This window comes from Amblyomma mixtum, chromosome 7 (assembly GCF_055824585.1).
Source record: "Amblyomma mixtum isolate Tamu chromosome 7, ASM5582458v1, whole genome shotgun sequence".
Classification (NCBI taxonomy): domain Eukaryota; kingdom Metazoa; phylum Arthropoda; class Arachnida; order Ixodida; family Ixodidae; genus Amblyomma; species Amblyomma mixtum.
Window position 1 is genome coordinate 127,023,766 of NC_143018.1, and position 20,967 is coordinate 127,044,732.

Below are 20,967 nucleotides of genomic sequence, written 5' to 3' on the forward strand. Positions count from 1 at the left end.
AGCGCTCATTTCCGTATAGCCGTCTTGGCTATGTAATTTAGCCATTCGAGTCAAGGCGTGAAAGGTTCACATAGGGCACCAAAGATGGCTTTGCAGCCAATGGCAATATGGTCAAGTGGGAAAACCCATCGCTGAGGCCGATAAAGGGCCGCAGGCATTATGGCGCAGTTAAGAGCAACGTCCTTTTAGCTCAGTGCTCAGGACGAATGAAAAGGCAGTTGAACGTGCCGGCAAGTAAACGAACGAAAAAAAATGAAGCGAAGCTTGCTGCCAGCTCATAAAAGCAGCTCATCGCGGAGACCTGTGAAGATGCTAGGGGTCACGGGAGAAATTCCGCCGTGCTAAGCTCAAAGAACTGAAGCGGCTGATGGTGGAGAACGTTTAGCAGGTGTAAGGCTTGCCCTTAGCTGAGAGGATTAGCACCCCTTCTCGTCATCAGCAACAGAATCAGCCTGACTACGCCCATTACAGGATAAAAGCTCTTCCATACCTCTGTAATTGTTTCTTTTCGATGCTAGCCGCGGCCACCTTATCCCCACAAACATCTTAATATCATTCGCCCCCTTAAACTTTCTGCCGGCTGCTGCTACGCCTAATTACAATAGTTTTTCTTTTTTCAGCCAAAATAACACTACTATTCTTGGCTCATAGGGGACTCATCTAGGAACATGCTTCCAGGACAGCACTGGACAGCATACGTGAACAAGCTTGAAAACAAGCATGTGACATTAAATAAATTTATCATTTTCATTTCAATTCACCTATGTGGATTTGTGCATGAATTACTTTGGAATGCACACAGCTTGTGGTAATTGACAGATGTCTGTTAACAAGCTATGCATTCTTGTGCATGGCTTCTGGATACACAAAGCCTGTGTTAACTGACAGGTGACAGTTAACACAAGAACTGCATAGTAATGACTGTGGCACAGCGTATGAGGCACTACACGAGACAGACTACTCAAGAGAGCGGAAGACAGACTTCACAATACAACACAGACTACAAAAGACATTCAGAAAATACGACAAGACTACAGACATTTTTTTATCTTAGAATTCTGCAGTGTGTTTTGACTGGGTTGCCTTCTCGGAATGCAGTCCATTACACCTCACGTCCATACCTAGCTGGTGCTGAGTCTTCGATGGTCAAGGCACTTTCTGTGAATGGTCCAGTAAATAAGCTAAGCCTTAAAACCATTACTTTAATTATTGCAGCTACTCTAAACTATGACATGGGCTGCAATATTTTGATGGCATTCTGCAAGTAGTTTCCTGAAGTCAAAAATCTATAACAGCTGTATCTTACCGATATTTTCTATTGGACAAAAACTTGGAGGCTAACTGGAAGGGTTCAACTTAAGGACAACACAACATACCCTACAGTGAGCGCAGTAAGCCTGATGATGATTGGATGGTGCAAGCCGTTAGAGTTTATGTATTATCAACAGTTTTGACAAAAATAAGAGTAAAATCATTAAGAACTGTAGGGATCGTTCATTATTGCTCAGCATATCAAAAGTATTGAAACTGTCTACGAGAGCTTCTGATGACACAGACTAATGCGTTCAGGAGGTTTTAGTTTTACCTTCTAGATCTGTCTTCAGCCTTGTGCTCAATATCTTTCCGTTTCATTGCAGAAAAATAGTGTTTGTTTTATACTTGACATTCCCGGTGTTTTTTTATTTATTTTTACCTTTTGCTTCTTTTGTTGCGCTGGTTTTTTTGGATGCAGTCTCGGTAAGTCTGCTAAAAGACATGTAATTGAAACGAAACCGCTCTTTTCGAGGCAAAAACAAGCAGAAAGCTAGGAAAATAGGTGTTTTTTTAAACTTACAGATGAAACAGACAATGCGAAGCCGTCAGTATTACATTGCTTGTTATGATGCTTCCCCCACATAGGTGAGCTCTGCTGTTCGGTCGAATTACTATGAGCTCTACCTGTAAACAAGAGAAATGCCATGCTAAGAAAAGTCTTTTCAAGCCATTTCAATTTGGAACACATTGCCACCCAATCTAAAAACATCAATTTCCTTGCCTGAATTCAAAAACAAAGTATTTTTATTGGAATGCTGATGTGTTATTCTCTTTTTGCTGATGTGTTATATTACCTGCGTTATTGTGATTCTGACCTTGTTTTTGTGAAGTATTGATTTTATATTTTCTATATTTTGTATTTATCCGCTAACTATGCTGTAACCATTTCTTGTACTAATGATATATCGAAGGTCCCGGTGCAGTCTTTGACTTTGGGACCAATAAAGCCTAACTTTCTTCTTCAAAGCGCATGAAAATTTCTTTCCGTGACCAAAGATTATTCGCTGTGCAGTGATGCCAAAGAATGAGGAAATAACATGTTAGAGAAAGCGTTTTAAAAAACTAAAAAAGTGTCCCTTGCAAGGTCCATCTTGTCGTAGATTCTCGGAGGAAGAGCAGTCTTGGCGAGTTGCGGAATCTGTCGACATTAAAAAAAGTGACTCAAGGCAAGATTTAAAGAAAGTGAAAATTTTCACCATTGGTTAATTGCTTGTATTGAAAGTGGTTACATGCTGTTTAAAAAAAAAGTAATATTTCGTTGCAATACCAGGAGAACACTTCCCTGAAAAAGCGCTGTACATATATTCAAAGCCTTCAAATTTGTTTATTTCGATGTGAAACAAAAAAGATGAGGGCTCGCGTTATTGATCAAACGCAGTTTTAAAGGACTTCAGTCTAGAGTAAAAAGAAGAAATCGGGTCCCTTGGGAATATTTTTTTCTTTTTAAAGCAACAAACCAAAATTGTATTCCGCTGTTTTCTCCACAAGAGAACGCACGTTTTCCAGATATTTGAAAAACAAACTTGTGTCACCGATCTTAATGATTAATTTCATGTCTCAAAAATATTTTTCCTCGACTCTTTTCAATCCCAAGATGTGGATTGTTCTAGTGGTTTCAGTGTCGGAGTCCAATACTCACTTAATTTGCTCTAAACTGACAGTATATTCACATGCGATGACGGGTCCATTAGTGATAACAACGAAAAAGCGACAATTATTTCGAGAACGAGAATCCGTGCTGGAGACTGCTTTTATTCTTGCGCTAGTCAACTGTATCGAACTAGAGAACTGTAGGTGCAAAAACTATGGTTTGTTGCCTGGAAAGAAGCTTCGCTCACACCATCATTCTAAATGTCGCAAAGCTACGATGTATAACTTAGCCGGTCTTCGCAGAGAGAATTTTTCACTTGACGCTAATTCCCTTGTTTTTTTTTTTAATTCATAAGCTCTTCTGGCACATAGAACAAAAATAAATTTTTTTCTGAAACCGGAAAGGCCCTAATTTTACCTATATGAATGTCTCTGAGAACGAGCTGCAATTCTTTCAAATGAAGCAAAATGTTTGTTGGTCCCACCTGCCTAGTCTTAAACGCTTCTCCTGAATTTTTACCTAGGACGTTCGAGGATAGCCAATGGTGGCATCGCAGTTTACTCTTCCTGCTGGGCTATTTTCATGTCATGCGCATATGTGGCCAATCATAGTTATGTCAGGGTACTCAGGTTATAATGAACAATTTGCGACGGCGGTGTAAATCTACAGGCGGGATTAGCATTACAGTAGCCTGTCGGCAATTTCGCCGCCTGAGTCACTGATTACAGTCATTGCGTCTCTACCTCTCTACTATAAGCGCAGTGTTCTCAACAAACTTAATTAGTGGTTGTGACACTAACCCCTGCGCAGTTCAGGATCCGTCAGGGTACACGATCCGTGATACGCAATCCACAGGCACGTTCACTCTCCTCAGGTGCGCATTGAGTTTTGCACATATGTTGGAAAAGTTACTTTCGGTAAAGTCCTTCAAAAAGTAGTCATTATGAACCCTTGAGCCCCCTTCGACAACACGAACAGGAGAGAAACTACATAGCAGTGTTTACCGATTTGCGCATCGTTCGAAGCACTCAAACAGCTGAGAAACTTACGTGTTATGGTGACTAGGAAGCTAACATGGCGAATCAATAGTAAGCAAAATGTAAGTGTCATGTCAAACATGCTTCATAGTATGCACCCTACGAAGAAGAAAGGGGGGTAGAGTTTATCTGTCTGCTGCTGGCAGGGCGCCTCAGCACTTTATTCCAACGTTGCTGCGTCCGCATTCTTTACCTTGCAATGAAACAAATCTCAATTGCCTCATCCTTGCTGTAGTGGCTTTAATACAAAAATATTTAATACACACACAATGATCAACTTAAGAGGAACTTCACTCAGACTTTTTACACTTACAACAACACAGACATGAGAGAAGCCAGCAGCCACAGAAACCAAGGGGCACAGGGGATTTTTTTAGTTTATTTATTTATTTTGTGGTGTTGATCAATATTTAACATTACTGGATATGTTATCGCTTAAAGCTAATTGATTAGAAAAGCAGAAGAAAATACAACCACATGCCGCCGGTGGGATCCGAACCCACGACCTCCGAATTACGCGTCCGGTGTTCTACCGCTGACCTACGGCGACGGCTGTCAAGTCTTCTGCTTTCGGGGGTATTTATGTTTTACAAATAACCTGAACTTGGGAGTGCTCACCAGCGCCACCCACGTTCTTAAGCGGCGGACGTACCACGTCCTGAGTTACCGCTGGTGTGACGTAGAACGCCATCGAACGGCGAGGGTGGAAGCTGTGTGAGAACCCTCTTATGCTTCCTGTGGTGTCAAGGCTGCAAGAACCGAGGCCCTCGCTAAGCTATTAAGCAAACAAGGGAAGGGGAATGAGGGGCTCGTTATAAATATGAGAGAAGCCAACAGCCACAAAAACCAAGGGGCACAGGGGATTTTATTTTATTTATTTTGTGGTGTTGATAAACTTATAATATTACTGAATATGTTATCGCTTAAAGCTAATTGATTATAAAAGCAGAAGAAAAAACAACCACATGCCGCCGGTGGGATCCGAACCCACGACCTCCGAATTTCTTCTGCTTTTCTAATCAATTAGCTTTAAGCAAAAACATATTCAGTAATATTATAAATTGATCAACACCACAAAATAAATAAATAAATTTAAAAATCCCCTGTGCCCCTTGGTTTCTGTGGCTGTTGACTTATCTCATATTTATAACGAGCTCCTCATCCCCTTTACTTGTCTGCTTAAGGTGTGCGAACAGCCCGTCTGTTGCCTTCAGTACTGTGAGCTGCTGTATCTTCAATCATTTCACTGAAGTAAAAATTTCTCGTTACATTTTTTTTAGCACAAGAGTAACTTGGCTGCCACCATGTATGGGTAACTGGGACAAAGCGTGAAATGTGGGAAAGCACACAGTTGGTTCCTTACCGCCACCTAATATATAAACATGAAATCAAATTGAGTGCACGTTCAAGTTAAATGCCCTGGGGCATGTGATCTTCAAATCACATTTCGAAAGACAGAAATCTGGGCGAGTTGGTTGCTATCCAAATTAAACAGTGCGAAAAATGCAAAGACGAAAACAAGCACAACAACAAGAACGCTTCAAATCAAGGTAACGCTGACGAGACTGGCCTTTGGCAAGGAAACAAAAAAATTCTGGAATGAACCTCTGTGAGCGAGAAAGCAGCCAAAAAGGAACTCTGTAACTACGAAGTTCATTTCTGGTCTACCTGTGGTTTCGCTGCTGGGAGAGCTTCTTTTTATTGTGTTTATTAAACATCTTCCTACGCCATATCATCTTTTATCTGCCTCTTTGCTGACGACTGCATTCTTTATCAACGCATATCTACTAACAAAGATCAGTCTCTGCTCCATCGCGATTTAAATCTCACAGATACTTGGAGTAACTGAAATAGTACTGAAATAATTTGTTAAAAGTCAATTACTTAACTTACAGGATGGGGAAAGAGGGCATTCCATTCTTTTATCACGAGGTGTAAAAACGAAACTCTGAAGGCGTCTGTTAGCGCAAATGAAGGTTCACTTTCTAATTTTGCGTCAAGTCGATGAAATAAACATTGGAGGCCTAATTAACAGCGCGGAGTAGAGTGTGGAGTTGTGGTGTAATTTATGAAAAAAAAAGGTTAGACGTGGTACGTCTGCTTCACAACGTTGACAGGTTAAGGTTCTCTTTTATTAGACGTGCGATGAATCGACTGGCACTGTTTTGCAGTGTCTCTAATTTGTTGATAAGGTACAGTTGATGGGGCGCCAAATGAATGACGCAGACTCAAGATGTAGTCTCACCAGTGCACTATAAGCATTGGTCATGTATCTCTGCTAGCTTTGCAAAATGACTGGCAAATAAAACCAGAAGTTTTATATGTGTTCGAAAGTCATTGATATAGGTACTCCACAGCAGATTCTTGGGTTAAATGCATTCGTAAGTGTTTGAAAGGTGCAACAAGCTCTATTTCAGTGTTGCTGACGGTGTAGGCGTTCGACAAAACGTGACAGCGGGTACTGTAATGCATTAATTTAGTTTTTTAGTGTTAATTATTATTTGAAATTCAGAGCACCACTTAGTCAGACCAATCAGTGCCTAACATAACACAGTCAGCAAGATTATAGATGGGACGGTAAATGACGTTATCAAATGGTGAGTAATCTGATTGATGATCTAATTTTGGAAGCAATATCATTTATGCAAATAAAAGCAATGTTGGCCCAAGGACGGATGCTTAGGGGGCACTATATTTTAGAGACTGAAAGGAAATATCAGCGTCGTTAGTAATGACTACAGAAATCTGTGGTGCAGGCAATCCCCTACCCACCTAATAACTTTAATGTTTATCTTTATGCTGCTCTTTGTATATGACGTGATTTTCGGAGCGCACCAGTAAAACCTTTAAGAAATCAATGAAAATGACATCAGTTTGATTAACTGTTCTAAACTGCGGTGAATTTCTGTAGTTAGTTCAAATAGCTGGTATGCACAAGAACACCTGCGCTAAATACATGCTGTTCTCAGTGATATATTTCATTATGTGAGGTGATATAACATGTTATAATAATTTACAAACAACTGATGCCAAATTTGTGAGCCTATAGTTATGTTATCTATATTCCCTCCTTTAAATATGGTTAAACATGAGCAAGCTTTCAATCATCAGGAATCTCCGCCGTATCAAGCGATTGATGAAGGATGATTGCCAGTTTGCGTGATATGTAGGTTTTGGTGATTTTTAGAAGCTTTGTACCATTTCATCCGGGCCTGGGCTCGAAAATTAGGCAAAAGTTCACTAGCCCTCTCTAAGCCCTCGGAGTGTATTTTTATTCAAAGGATTGTGCATTCAGTGCTAGATACAGCTCCAAAAACAATGAATTTTCTTGTGAAAAACAGCGCTCGCAGACAAAGGACCAGAACGAGAAGGACACACAACTTGCTCCCAGCAACACTCCTTGCTCAATGAATTTTCTTCTGCAAAAAAGCCGCAAACAAAAATTAAAATTATCGCACATAATATCTGGGTTCATTCAGGTACCATTTCCAGAGGAAAAACGCGTGGTTTCTATTTTGGTGCTGGAGACATTCTTTCCAAAAATTTTAGGGTTTTTTTCTACAGAAGTTCGGAATCTCAAAATAAAAAAAAAATTATCTTTGGCCTGTTCCGTTTTTTCTAGCTTCCATTGATTTCAAGTTCAGCTGCGCAAACAAGTCTACATCTGCTTCAGGGCGCATAGCTTTTGCATACAGGCGTGCACATCATTTGGTAACCGTTGCGAAACATTCTTTATTCCCTACCGTTTAGGACCGCATTTCTCCAGCGAATTTTTCAACAGATCACGAAAAAGTACCCAATTTTGAGAAACATTGCTTTTAGAATATGTAGACTCAAAGCAATAACAATAGCTATCGTATTCGTTATTTATACTGTTTAAGTCTTCTTTAGAAAAATGATAAATTATTTTTTTTTTACATACCGAAACCTTCGGAGTGAGTGGCTGGCAGGAAGATGCAGTGAACAACAGGGTTGTCATTGATGCATTCAAGCAGGTTAGAGGCAGATTTGGTGTGAGTTGTAAAAACTAAATAAAGAATGGCGTCAGCTCTTGTTGGGGAAATAACTGTGTCAGTTGAAATAAATGCAACTAATGAAGAAAATCAGCAGACCCAAGCCGCCGACAAGAATCAGCAGGTGAAACAGGTGACCAGTTTATGTATAGAAAGGTAGCCTACAGTGAGGATGATAGGGGAGTCGAAATACTTGTTCTTCACATTTTAAAACGTTGTTAGTTCTGCAACAAAGTCAGTGAAATAACTCGGTGGGCCTAGCATGCCTAAAAAAAACGGTGCACAGAAACACGCGGAAAACACAGGGAGGACGGACGGGACAAGAGCTCTTTAGCAACTCATGCGTGGTCGTAGAAACGCCTCTCACTCAGTGTGCATGCGCCAGGAAATTCAGCACGTGTCAACAAGATAAAAACCCAAATAAAAATGTGACGTAGCATTACGATAGACATACGGACTAACCCAGAGGAAAAAAACATACAAAAGATAAGAATTAAGACAAAAAACCTAAACCACTGGGGTGACCGAAGCACATATAATCAGCACATGCGAAAGGCGAGAACTGCATGGAAGCGCTATCACTTTTTCTATCATATACCGAGGAACTTGCGTTCTTTTTGCAGCAAAAACACCGATGTAGAACTGACACACAAGTCGGTACCTCGGTGATTACGTACGAGGCCTCCAATATTTCTCTATCCGTTCTTTTTCTTCCGCGCCCGATGATGCTTATCGCACCCAAGTTGGGCAGACAGCCGCCCTCTCAGTCCTTACATTTTTTGTAGTGCAGGGGAAGGTTCGAACCATGACCCGTTCTTAGCGACGCAGCGTATTGGCGGAACCTTTCATTCACACATTTCCCCGTCTGGCCCGCATAAATCCGGCCGCAGCTAAGGGGAATGCGATACACGACACCTGTCGCACAAGGAACGAACTTAGTCTGATGGTTGATCCCACAGGAAGTTTTCTTTGTGCGCCCTTCGGAAACAATCCTGCACAGCTTGGAAAGCTGATGCAGAGCGGTAAACATGAGACGAGCACCAGGCTTCTGGGCTGCCTTCTTAAGATTGTGTGACACCCTGTGTATGTAGGGTATCACCTCGAAGGCCTGTTTGGAAGTATTCAGTTCTTGAGCCCCCTGCTCACTCTCTGGTTTAAGGACGGAGACAGTACTGTTTTCAATTTTGGGCCCTTAGCAATAACATTGGTGCGCTGTAAGCTTTTAGACCATTTTGTATCCGAACGTATTCGACAGCATTTAAGGAGTCGGAAATATTTTAGTCAATACCAACATGGGTTTCATGACGGCTTGTCAACGTTGATACAACTACTGGAATGTTGTGACGATTTTTTTAAAGTAACTTTTGCATGAGACTGATTGACGTTACATTCTTGGACTTCAAATATTGCCTTCAAGTGGTGTGGCCGTAGTGGCATGGTAGGCGCGGTAGCCTGGGACATTGCGGGCCGTCCGGGTCTCCTGGAGAAGGAGAAAATGAGGTAGGGAGGGGCGGGTGAGTAGATACTGGTGGAGGGGGGTCTTATTGTGGCAAAGATTTCGGCAGTTCCACTGCACAATCTCGAGGTCCTCGCCAAACGCCATTATGATAGTGGAGAGGAACGCGATGGTACGCGTTCCTTCTTTTTTGCCGGGGGCAGTGACTCATGGACGGATTGGAGCATAGATGCGAAGGATTCCAATTGCTTTGATTGTGCTTGGAGGGTGGTAAGGATCTAGAGAACCGAAGTTTCCAGCTGAACCAAGCGAGTGTGATGTGCCTGTGTGGTGGTTTCTACAAGGTCAGCCAAAGGGGCGACCTGGGCGCTGGAGGAAGGAGTGGTGAACGTGGCAAGGTGCTCATTTAGCTTGCTAAGCTGGGAGGTAAGAGAGGAGGTGGTTGTCTGGAGGGTTTGAGTCAAGGCATGTATCTGCTGTTGTAGATCGTGGGAAATGCGCTGCTGCTCTCGCTGCTGGCGTTCCAGCATTGCGAGCCGGAGGTCGAAGGAACGGCTCTCGTCAGTCAAGGATGGAGAGGGTGGTGTAGTGGAAGAGAGGGACGCTGGCACCGAGGATCCTTTAACTATGGCGGCGTAGGAGCCTGGTGGTGACGTGATCGGAGATGATGGAGATTCATGATTAGAGGAGGAGGAGGAGGCGGGGGAGGAGGAAGGGGTGGTGGGTTGAGTGGCCCGGCGCAAAGCTAGGCGTCGGAGGTATGCAGCTTTAGCACACTCGCGTTGCTTAGCAAGGATAAAGGGGCAACTGGGGTCGAGGGAGGGGTGGGTGTTCACCTGGTAATGAACGCACCAGGGCTGGGCACACACATGAGAGGAAGGGTCAGCGGGTAGAGGAGCAGCACAGCGACGGCACTTGGCCGAAACGCTGTGCTGGGGGCATTGGTGGGCGCGATGGCCTAGAGTGAGACAACGGGTGCAGGTGGGAGGCTTAGGTTTATGAGGACGGCACCGGAAGGCAACGCGTTTGAAATAAACAAAGTGGGGGCCACACCACTTGCGTCTATTTATGTACGCAGAGACGTGCTCGTAGGGCAAATTGACATCCCCTCCACCCTCCTTAAATATTTAGTTGGTGTGGTTTATTACCACCCTTCTTCCCGCATCTCACTCGTCCTTTTGTCTTTTTACAACCCCCCTGTCACTTCCTCTTTATTCTCTGCTCTCGGCAAATTCCTTCACTCTCTTTCTTCTACCTCCCATCTCCTCTTTGGTGGTGACTTTAATGCCCCTCACACACTCTGGGGCTACCCACAAACCCTCAAACCCGGCCGCCTCCTCCATTGTCTGGCCCAGGAACGCCACCTCACCCTTCTTAATACTCCTGGCTCTCCTACTCGAGCGGGCACTGCCTCACAACGCCCTACGACACCCGACCTCACTTTCTCTCAGGGTTCACTTTCCTTTCACTGGCAGGTGACAGCCGAAACTCTTCTAAGTGACCACTTTCTCATCCATATCACCACCTCTCTCTCCCACATCCCTCGCTGTCATCCGATTATTCACACTGACTGGCATGCTTTTCGCACTAATCTCGCCTCCTACTCCTTTCAATCCTACGACGACTGGACGTCGCGCATCTCTGCAGCGCTCACGTCCAGTAGCCGTCGCAGTCGCTCTCGTTACCCAATCCAAGACCCAGATCCTCACGTTCTCCGTTTATGGCGTCGCCGTAAACGTCTTCAACGCTCCTTTCGCTCCCAACCACACAATGCCCAACTTTCCTCCCGGATCACTGCTTTGCGGGCCGAGATCGTCGCCCACTGCGCCTCACTCGAGCACTCTCGTTGGAGTGCTCTCTGTGATGGCCTTGATTCTGCATTGCACTCGCGATCCGCATGGTCTCTATTTAAATCCCTCCTTGGCACTAAGCCTGCCCTTGCTCCCACTCTAGCTAAAGCCCTCACTCAGGGGACTCCCTCCGAAGTTTTTGATCAACTCGCCTCTCTCTACCTCCCGCCCCCTCTGTCACCTTCCTACCCGGTGTACTCGGGTGGACCTAACCCCGATCTGGACCAATGCTTCACTCTCCGGGAGCTCGAATCTGCTTTGGCTGCTAATTCTACACGCTCGGCTCCCGGTGAGGATGCCATTACATACACCACACTTCGCAACCTTCCTGACTGCGCCAAAGAATTCCTCCTTCAAACCTACAATGAGGCCTGGGAGAGCGGCTTCTTGCCGAACTCCTGGACATCCTCCCTTATTTCTATGATTCCAAAACCGGGCAAACCTCCCTCTCTCTCTAACCTCCGCCCAATTTCCCTGACGTCGTGCGTTGGTAAGACCCTTGAGCGAATGGCTCTGACTCGCCTCTCTGATTTTCTTGAGGCACGGGAGTTCTTCCCCCATTCTCTCATTGGCTTCCGACGCCGCGTCTGTGCACAGGTCATGTTTCTGATTTTCCAGCAAACGTTCCTGTCCCCTACACCTACTCAAATTTACGCACTTGTGACCGTCGATGTTCGCAAGGCCTTTTACGGTGTTTGCCACGATCACATCCTTTCTCAACTCGCCTCTTTGAATTGTGGCTCCCGCATGTACTCCTATATCCGCTCATTCCTCTCTAAACGTGTGGCTCGCTTTCGAGTAGATACCCACTTGTCTAACCCACACCACCTCACCCGTGGCACTCCTCAAGGTGCTGTTCTCTCTCCTACCCTTTTCAATCTCGCTATGACCCCTCTCGCCTCCCAGCTAGCTGAAATTCCCGACCTGCATCATATATTTTACGCCGATGACATCACTCTCTGGTGTTCATCTGGCTCTCCCGGTCACGTACAGGACACCCTGCAACGTGGCCTAGATCTCATCGACTCCTTTCTCACCACCGCTGGCCTCTCTCCTGCTCCTGAGAAATCCGAACTTCTCCTTCTCAACCGTTCCTCCTACCAGCGCTCACACAACCACTTAGTCTCTCTCCACCTTTCTGGCTCTCCCATTCCTGTCGTCACACAGTGCAAAGTTCTTGGCTTCCCTTTGCATGCGGCTAAGAATGTACAATCCCTTCACCGCGCTGTCACCACCTGCCACTCTGTAACTCACCTCCTGAGGCGCGTGGTCACTCGACGCTCAGGTCTCCACGAGGCTCACGCGTGCCGAGTTGCCCACGCGCTCGCCCTCAACAAGGTCTTGTACTTTGCACCCTACGCTTCCTTCACTCAGACTCAACTTAACGCTCTCGAGACTGCCCTTGTGGGCCTCTACAAGGCAGCTCTCAACCTCCCTATCACTACCTCGACCACTAAGCTCTTTGCCACAGGCCTCTTCCATCCTCTTCGTTCTCTTCTCAGTCTCCATCGTGACTCGCAGCTTTCCCGGCTTTCCCTTACCCGTCAGGGTCAGTGGTTATTGACTCAAGCGGGTATCTCGCCCGTTTCAATCTCCCCGTTTACCTCTCCTATTCCCACCCCCGCCCCCAATCTTCGTATCCTTCCCCTCCCGACCAACATGTCCCCCGTCCTGCACGCCGGACGTCGTCATGCGGCCGCACAGCACCATTCCCCTCTCTTTGACACCCAGGGTGTAGTTTACACGGATGCGTCCTTCGTGGCTCCTCGAGGTTCCTGCGGCTACGCCATGTACCATCCACACCTCCCTGCTCCTGAAGCCCACACCAGCGGGCCGTATCTACACCCTCCAGACGCATTGTCCCTCGAGGTCCTCGCCATTGCGCATGCCCTCCAGTCATTTTCCCTCCTTCCCTCTCTCCAAGAGTACACAGTCTATTCGGACTCACAAGCCGCTATACACCACATACAGAAACGCACCCTGACCCCTTCTCTCCAACAGGAGGTCGAACGAGCGGTCTCCGCACTGCAGCCTTCCATCGTTTTCCTCCGCTGGGTCCCTGGGCATTCAGGGATTGACGGCAATGAGCTGGCCCATCAGCTCGCCCGCGACACACTTTTCCGGGCACCGTTGATCCCCTGGCCCAAGCCCTCGGAGGACGGTGGGAGACTCACCCTTCGCCGCACCATAAAAGAGGTCTACCTTGAGCTCCGCCTCGACAAACGCCTTTACCCTCCCCCTCATCCATCACTCACGGTGCCGGAGTCTCGCCTTCTTCGGCACATTCAGATGAATGCAGTTATCACCCCGTCCCGCCTCTTCCTCTATCGCTATCGATCGGATCCTTCCTGTCCCAACTGCCCCTGTATCTATGCGAACGTGGCCCATTGCCTCTTCTATTGCCCGGCTGCTCAGCAGTCGGGTTCCTTCCCCCCACCCTCTCTATCCATCACGACCTGGCTCGACTGGCTTGGCGCTGAAGGGGAAGAAGAACAGCGGCTTCTGGTCGCCCAGCCGGTCGAAATGCTCGGCCTGTAAATTATGGTCGATTAAAAGTCTTTTACTACTACTACTACTATTGCCTTCGGTAAGGTCAACGACAGAAACCTATAAGGTAAAAGCGGTTTTGGAAGACAACATCGTGGTTCAATGGTTAGAGCACTTTCTTAGAAAAGGCAAACAGTATGTTGTCATTCGAGATAAGAGGTCAGATTTCCGTGAAGTTAGGTCAGGTGTGCCACAAGGGTCAGTTCTTGGCACCTTCTTAATTTTTTTAGGCATCAATGACCTGATCCAGGACTCTCCAGTAAATGTAAGGCTGTTCGTAGGCAACTGCATCATCTGTAATGAAATCAGATGCACTAGTGACCAAGTTCAGCTTTAATCCAAATTGATATTTGGTGTACTGAGTGGCAATATCTTTGAACCCGCACAAGACAGTTTGCATGACGATTATTCAAGAGCCTGAGCCCTGAACTATGTACATACCTTGTGAGGTAGCCGGCTTTCTAGTGTTGAGAGGACATAGTAGTAGCGCTAAAAAAATCTAGCGCCTGTGTTGTCTTTCTCTACCCTGTCGTCCTTGTTGTTTTTTTAGTGCTACTACTATGTCCTCTCAATCCAAACACCAACTAGCCCAGCTTTCTGCCTTAAATGCCTTACTTTCTAGTGTACCTGATACGTAGCCATCTCGTCGTAAACATAACCTCAAACATAAACTGGACAAAACATGAAATGAACGGCGGCGCAACAAGGACACTAACAAGAGAGGGGACACCACATGCGGTCTCCGCACTGCAGCCTTCCATCGTTTTCCTCCGCTGGGTCCCTGGGCATTCAGGGATTGACGGCAATGAGCTGGCCCATCAGCTCGCCCGCGACACACTTTTCCGGGCACCGTTGATCCCCTTGCCCAAGCCCTCGGAGGAAGGTGGGAGACTCACCCTTCGCCGCACCATAAAAGAGGTCTACCTTGAGCTCCGCCTCGACAAACGCCTTTACCCTCCCCCTCATCCATCACTCACGGTGCCGGAGTCTCGCCTGCGCATGTGGTGTCCCCTCTCTTGTTAGTGTCCTTGTTGCGCCGCCGTTCATTTCATCATGCACCAACTCGCCCATCAGGCCATTCTTCTGGACAAAACATGTTGGCAACATTGTCGCGAAGGAAAGCAAGAATTTAGGCTACATCAGACGCTTCCTAAAACAGGCTTCTACGCACACAAAACTGACAGCGTATAAGATGCTTGTATGAGCTCTGCTCTACTTGAGTATGCTTGCGTAATATGGGGTCCATACCAAGAAAAATCTGTCTTTAAGCTTGACCAGTTAAAAAGACGGGTGCTATTCTTTATTTTGTCCCGATACCGATGGTTAGATTCCTTAACCCCTCTTTATGCCAAAGCTTACTATCCTCTTCTTTCTCACAAACGAAAAGAAAGAAATTTGTTCTATTCAGTCATAAATTGCTTAGTTTAAGAAAGAAGAATACACACACGTCCAGGTAAAAAAGATTTTTCAGAGACTGTTTTAAGTACTCATTTTTTCATGTCACAGCATCCGACTGGAACCGTCTTATAAACCAAATTGTAAATGCACAATCTCAAGAGGAGTTTTCAGCCCTTCTTCCAAATATTTAATGGAATTGTGTATTTAAATTGCCTATCTTGTGGTCTGTATTTGATGAAAGAAATTTTGTTCACTACTCAATGTACTGAATGATTTATTGTATAAATATATCGACAATAAATCAGCCCTACCACCATCCTATGACCCCTTGTCGGCCAGACACGCGGGTCGACTACAGGTCTTGTCGTGAAAGATCAGTGTCAATCTCTAAAGCCAGTCAAAATCTGTCATCAAAATCGGGCTGGATTTTCATCGCCTAGCGAACGTCAAGCTCTCATCACGCTTGGCTTGTCTAGTCTTTGTCCCTCCATATTTATACCAACAGTATAACCTTAGACCTTAGCTTTTAGATACTTCAAGCAAAAAATTCAGGGGGGCACTTTGTTGCCCTAAAGTGCGGTGAGGCGAAAGCCTTAAGCACAGTGTTGCTGCTTGTGTCAATGATGTGTGGTTAAGATGTTAAGGTTCGCCTCTAAGAGTGAAACGCGACAGCGTCTTGCAACGCTGCCAGGGGGTCCACAGAAGGCCATCGCCCGTTCGACTCTACGCCTTGCTCGTCGGTAAATTGTTTCTTAAAGGTGCACTGAAGAGGAATCTGAACTTGTCTTTTTGCCGCGGAAACTCAATCTACACGTTCCGAGCATTCTTAGAAACCTCCATTGTGTGGCCAATTTCCCTAATTAAATCGAATTAACGCCAGGCTCCCGCCTTTTTTTTTTTGAACTCTCCCTCGTACAGTGGGCGGAGTCGACCAACGCGGGGAGTGCCTTTCACTCAGTCCCGTGGCTGCTTGCCGCTCTGCCATCGGCGGAGTAATACGTAGTAGTCCGTAGAAGCAAATAGTCCGCGCGTATTTTTATTTCTGCGGGCTTATTTTGCGGTTATATTATCTGCAAATGAAACTATTTATTCGCGGAGACCTAAAAAACAAAATGAAGTGAAAGCAAAGCCTCCACGGAGCTGGCTGAAAGGCACTCGCCGCGTTTGTCGACTCCGCCCACCGTACGAGTGAGAATTCAAAAAAAAAGGCGGGAGCCGGGCGTTAATTCGATTTAATTAGGGAAATCCGCCACACACTGCAATAAGTCGCAGTTTCTAAGAATGCTAGGAACGTGTAGATCGAGTTCCCGCGGCAAAAAGACGAGTTCAGATTCCTCTTCAGTACACCTTTAAGGGAAGGAAATGTATCCGTCTCTCATATCTCGGTGGACACCTGAACCTCGCCGTAACGGAAAGGGAGGAAGATGGGAGTGAACGAAGACACTGTATTCACTAGACGCGCCTTTGTTCATTCGAAACCATCGAGCTAGCATGGCGGAGTGGTAGCGTGCTCGTCTCGCACTCCGGAGGCCGGGGTTGGATTCCCGAGCTCGACCAATTTCCAGCTCGGTTTTATTTATTTATCTGGTCTGACTAGAAAGGTTAATTAGGCTAATCGGTTAATTATGCAATTAACTAAACTCAGTCCCACTTACTTGGAGCATCACTATACGATCCCTTTAATTGGTTGTATGGTTAGTAGCCAAAGTACAATTGGCCCTATTTGAAATTCGCGCGCTGTGACGTGTACTACCGTTTCGACCAATTGAAAAGCGTGACATTTCTGTCGACAACTTCTGCTTACAACGATGAGGCATTAAAGGCTTCCGCCTTAATAAGAATTCTGCAAACAACTAGTTAGGCTAGCGCTTCATATCTAGTCAGTGGTAAATTAAATGAGATATAAAAGACGCGCCACGAAGAGAAGGAAGCCACAGACTACCCAAATCATGTTTCTTGACTGTCTTTGTCCCTCCTCAGTGCAGTTGCTTGTCCAAATCTGAGATTAACAAATTTGCTTCCATTTAGGCTTAATCAAAAATTTGCAGAAAAGTGAATATAAATTTGCATATAAGGCCCAGGAGATATTGGGAACGGTTAGTTTATAATGCCCTCACACTCAACAGGCGGTAGATAACAAAATAGTCGAAGGATGTTTATAAAGGAATAGGTGGTGTTGCTTTGTTGCGTTTAGCGCGCCAAAGTGATAGAGAAGCTATGAGAAACGCCTTATTTGATAACTCACTATTCTGGTATACACCTGAAGGGTCAAGAAAACGAACGAGACCTGCAGTTGGACACCATTCTGGTCTGGTTTGGTTTATGGGGTTTAACGTCCCAAAGCGACTGAGGCTATGAGAGACGCCGTAGTGAAGGGCTCCGGAAATTTCGACCACCTGGGGTTCTTTAACGTGCACTGACATCGCACAGTACACGGGCCTCTAGAATTTCTCCTCCAAAGAAATTCCAGCCGCCGCGGCCGGGATCGAACCCGCGTCTTTCGGGTCAGCAGCCGAGCACCATAACCGCTGAGCCACCGCGGCGGCGCACACCATTCTTGGCTCAAACAAAGTCTATGTCATCATCATCATCATCATCAGCCTGACTACACCCACTGCAGGGCAAAGGCCACTCCAATGTCTCTCCAATTAACCCTGTCCTTTGTCAGTTGCCGCCACTGTATCCCCGCAAACTTCTTTTCTGCCGTCCCCTGCTACGTTTGCTTTCTCTTGGAATCCACTCCGTTACCCTTAAGGACCAGCGGTTATCTTGCCTTCGCATTACATGCCCTACCCAAGCCCATTTCTTCCTCTTGATTTCAACTAAGATGTCATTAACCCGCGTTTGTTCCCTCACCCACTCCGCCCTCTTCCGATCTCTTAACGTTACACCTATCATTTTCCTTTCCATAGCTCGCTGCGTTGTTCTTAACTTAAGCTGAACCCTCTTTGTTAGCCTCCAAGTTTCTGCCCCATAGGTGAGTACCGGTAGGATACACCTGTTGTATACTTTTCTCTTCAGGGATATTGGTAAGCTACCATTCATGATCTGAGAAAACCTGCCATATGCGCTCCACCCCATTCTTATTCTTCTAGTTATTTCCCTCTCATGATCCGGATCTGCGGTCACTACCTGCCCTAAGTAGACATATTCTCTTACTATTTCCAGCACCTCACTACCAATTGCGAACTGCTGTTCCCTTGCTAGGCTGTTGAACATTACTTTGTTCTTCTGCATGTTAATTCTTAGCGCCACCGTTCTGCTCTGCCTGTCTAACTGATTGATCATGATTTGCAGTTCTTGTCCTGAGTGGCTTAGCAAGGCAATGTCATCAGCGAATCGCAAATTACTCAGGTATTCTCCATTAACTCTTATCCCCAACTGTTCCCATTGCAGGCCCCGGAATACCTCCTGTAAACAGGCAGTGAAGAGCATTGGCGAGATCGTGTCTCCCTGCCTGACACCTTTCCGAATTGGAATTTTATTGCTGAGTTTATGGAGAACTATAGTAGCTGTGCAATCGTTATAAATATCTTCCAATATTTTCACATTACAGTGTTCTACACCATGATTCCGCAATGCCTGCATGACAGCTGAGGTTTCCACTGAGTCAAATGCTTTCTCGTAATCAATGAAGGCTATATATAGGGGTTGGTTATATTCTGCGCATTTCTCTATCACCTGGTTGATAGTGTGAATGTGGTCTATAGTCGAGTATCCTTTACGAAAGCCTGCCTGATCATTTGGTTGACTAAAGTCCAAGGTTGTCCTGACTCTATTAGCGATTACCTTAGTAAATACCTTGTAGGCAACGGACAATAAAGTCTATGTATAAAACTAAAAACGCATGTGCTCTGTATTATTTTATTAATTATTGGTTTCTCTCGAACAGTCCTGTCTTCGCTTACCCTCATCCAGATAAGAATACTTAAATATTGTCATTTTTTTTGTACCTCAGAGCTACCTTTAGGTGACATCTGATATTAGCGAGCACATATATCAAAGACCGAGAGCTATCTACTTACGATCCATGGTAATTGCTGTCTCCTCCGTACGGGTTTCCCGTAGATTACCCGTCCTAATGGTTCCGCCGCACCGCAACCTGTTGCGAACAATTTCATGATGATATGAAGTCTGGAGCTTTAAACCTGTTATAAAATTCACAGTCTGTTTCTTAGCCGAGGGCTATCTATTTTGCTAGGGTAAATGTTTGAAATCGCTTCAGTAAAAGATTGTCTAAAATTTTCCACTGCTCAGTACTGAACTTTATCCTGCAATACCAGCTGAATGTCTCTTCCACAAGGAGATGAATAGACCGTTATGAAAAAGAAGAGCTGTCTTTATAGCCGTCAGTTAAAGAAAAAACAAAAAATACTTAATTCTATGCACATAGCCTGCAATACCTGGAGCTATTCCATGCTATTTTATGGCGGCCTGGGGTTATCTAAGCGTATCACTTCGCAGACACGACATTGGTCTTTCGTTGACCGTCGAATATAACGCTTGACCTACCGTGATGAGTACTGTATGATAACATCAGAGCTGCATTTCACCCAAGCACACTCCCTCTCTGTCGCCTAGGTTCTACTTAAATGCCCATATGTGCGGAATTATTTGTTCCCTACCTAACATTAATAAATCGCGGGGAGTCCTCATACCACTATTGGCGCAGCGGTGCAGCGACTAAAGGAGCCCTGGAACAACCTCTGGGTAGAGTACATAAGCTCGCTCAATAACAACATTCTCTCGTCATGAACACCTGAGCCAAACAATGCACTTCTACAAGCAGCAGAAGACCTACAATCTTACGCGAAGTTCACTTTTTCATGCTGGCGCCCTTGTCCGTCGCCCACACCTGCGCAATTGTCTTGACAGATGGCTATTGGTTGCATTCTCTAAGACCTCACGCAGCTACCGCAGCTGCGGCCATCAACCGCTCCGGCGCGTCAGGAAGCTGCACCCAGCGGGGAATTCCCACCCACGTCGGCAGCCGATGGAGGAGCGGCGGCCTTTCAGCGCGCAAAAAGGTGACAAGAAGAGAGGGAAATGCGTGAAGGCGTTGAAATTCAATTTCTGGCTGCACACAACTTAGACAACAAAGCGCATTAAAACCTGTACCATCCCAGGAACACCACACGTTTATTAAGAGCCGCTTTCAGAGCCCCTTTAAGCTGTGCGCCACCCAAGCAGCACATGTAATGGGTCCAATGTTGGGAACGACCTTTACCTATTGCAAAAGAAAGCCATTACAATCATTTACAATCTGCCCTGGGACCATCCCACTTCCGAGCTCTTTGATGTTGCTAACACTGCAAAGGCGTTCCGTCTGTATAATTTATTGGCCCTTCGTTACAAGCATGAAATAAAAAATAACTTCATGATTCTATCCAACATGGCTGAGCTTGCAACTCATGAAAGCACGTACCCTTTACGTCACACACAGCGGTTTCTGATTAGAACGCCTAGGACTAGCTATGATATAAAAATGTTAAGGCATAGTCTTCCCTCTCTTCTCAATGAAATTACAGATGCTGGTCTGAACATTTCCTCTTCCAGTCATTTAAATTTGTGTCATTGTTGGTGTTCATAAGTGTGTGGTCATCTCTGTATGTTAGACATCCAAAGTGTTGAATTAGTTGTTATAGCCTGGCGAGTCCATTTTTTACCTTGTAATGTATATTGTAAATAGTCATTCACATTTCAGTTGTTAATATTTTTAATACTCTCTTTTGTATTGTCACAATGCATTAAATTTGAGACC

General features: G+C 45.4%; 1 protein-coding gene across 1 annotated transcript in view; it reads right to left on the reverse strand.

Moving 5' to 3' along the window:
* Positions 1-20,967, reverse strand: part of LOC149337542 (clotting factor G beta subunit-like) — an 82,647-nt gene that overhangs the window by 56,027 nt on the left and 5,653 nt on the right. The window contains exons 3-4 of the mRNA XM_089554448.1: positions 19,232-19,308; positions 1,835-1,938 (exon numbers count right to left, since the gene is read on the reverse strand). Of these exons, the coding sequence (XP_089410574.1) occupies positions 1,835-1,938; positions 19,232-19,308 (181 nt within the window). The remainder of the gene's footprint in view (positions 1-1,834; positions 1,939-19,231; positions 19,309-20,967) is intronic.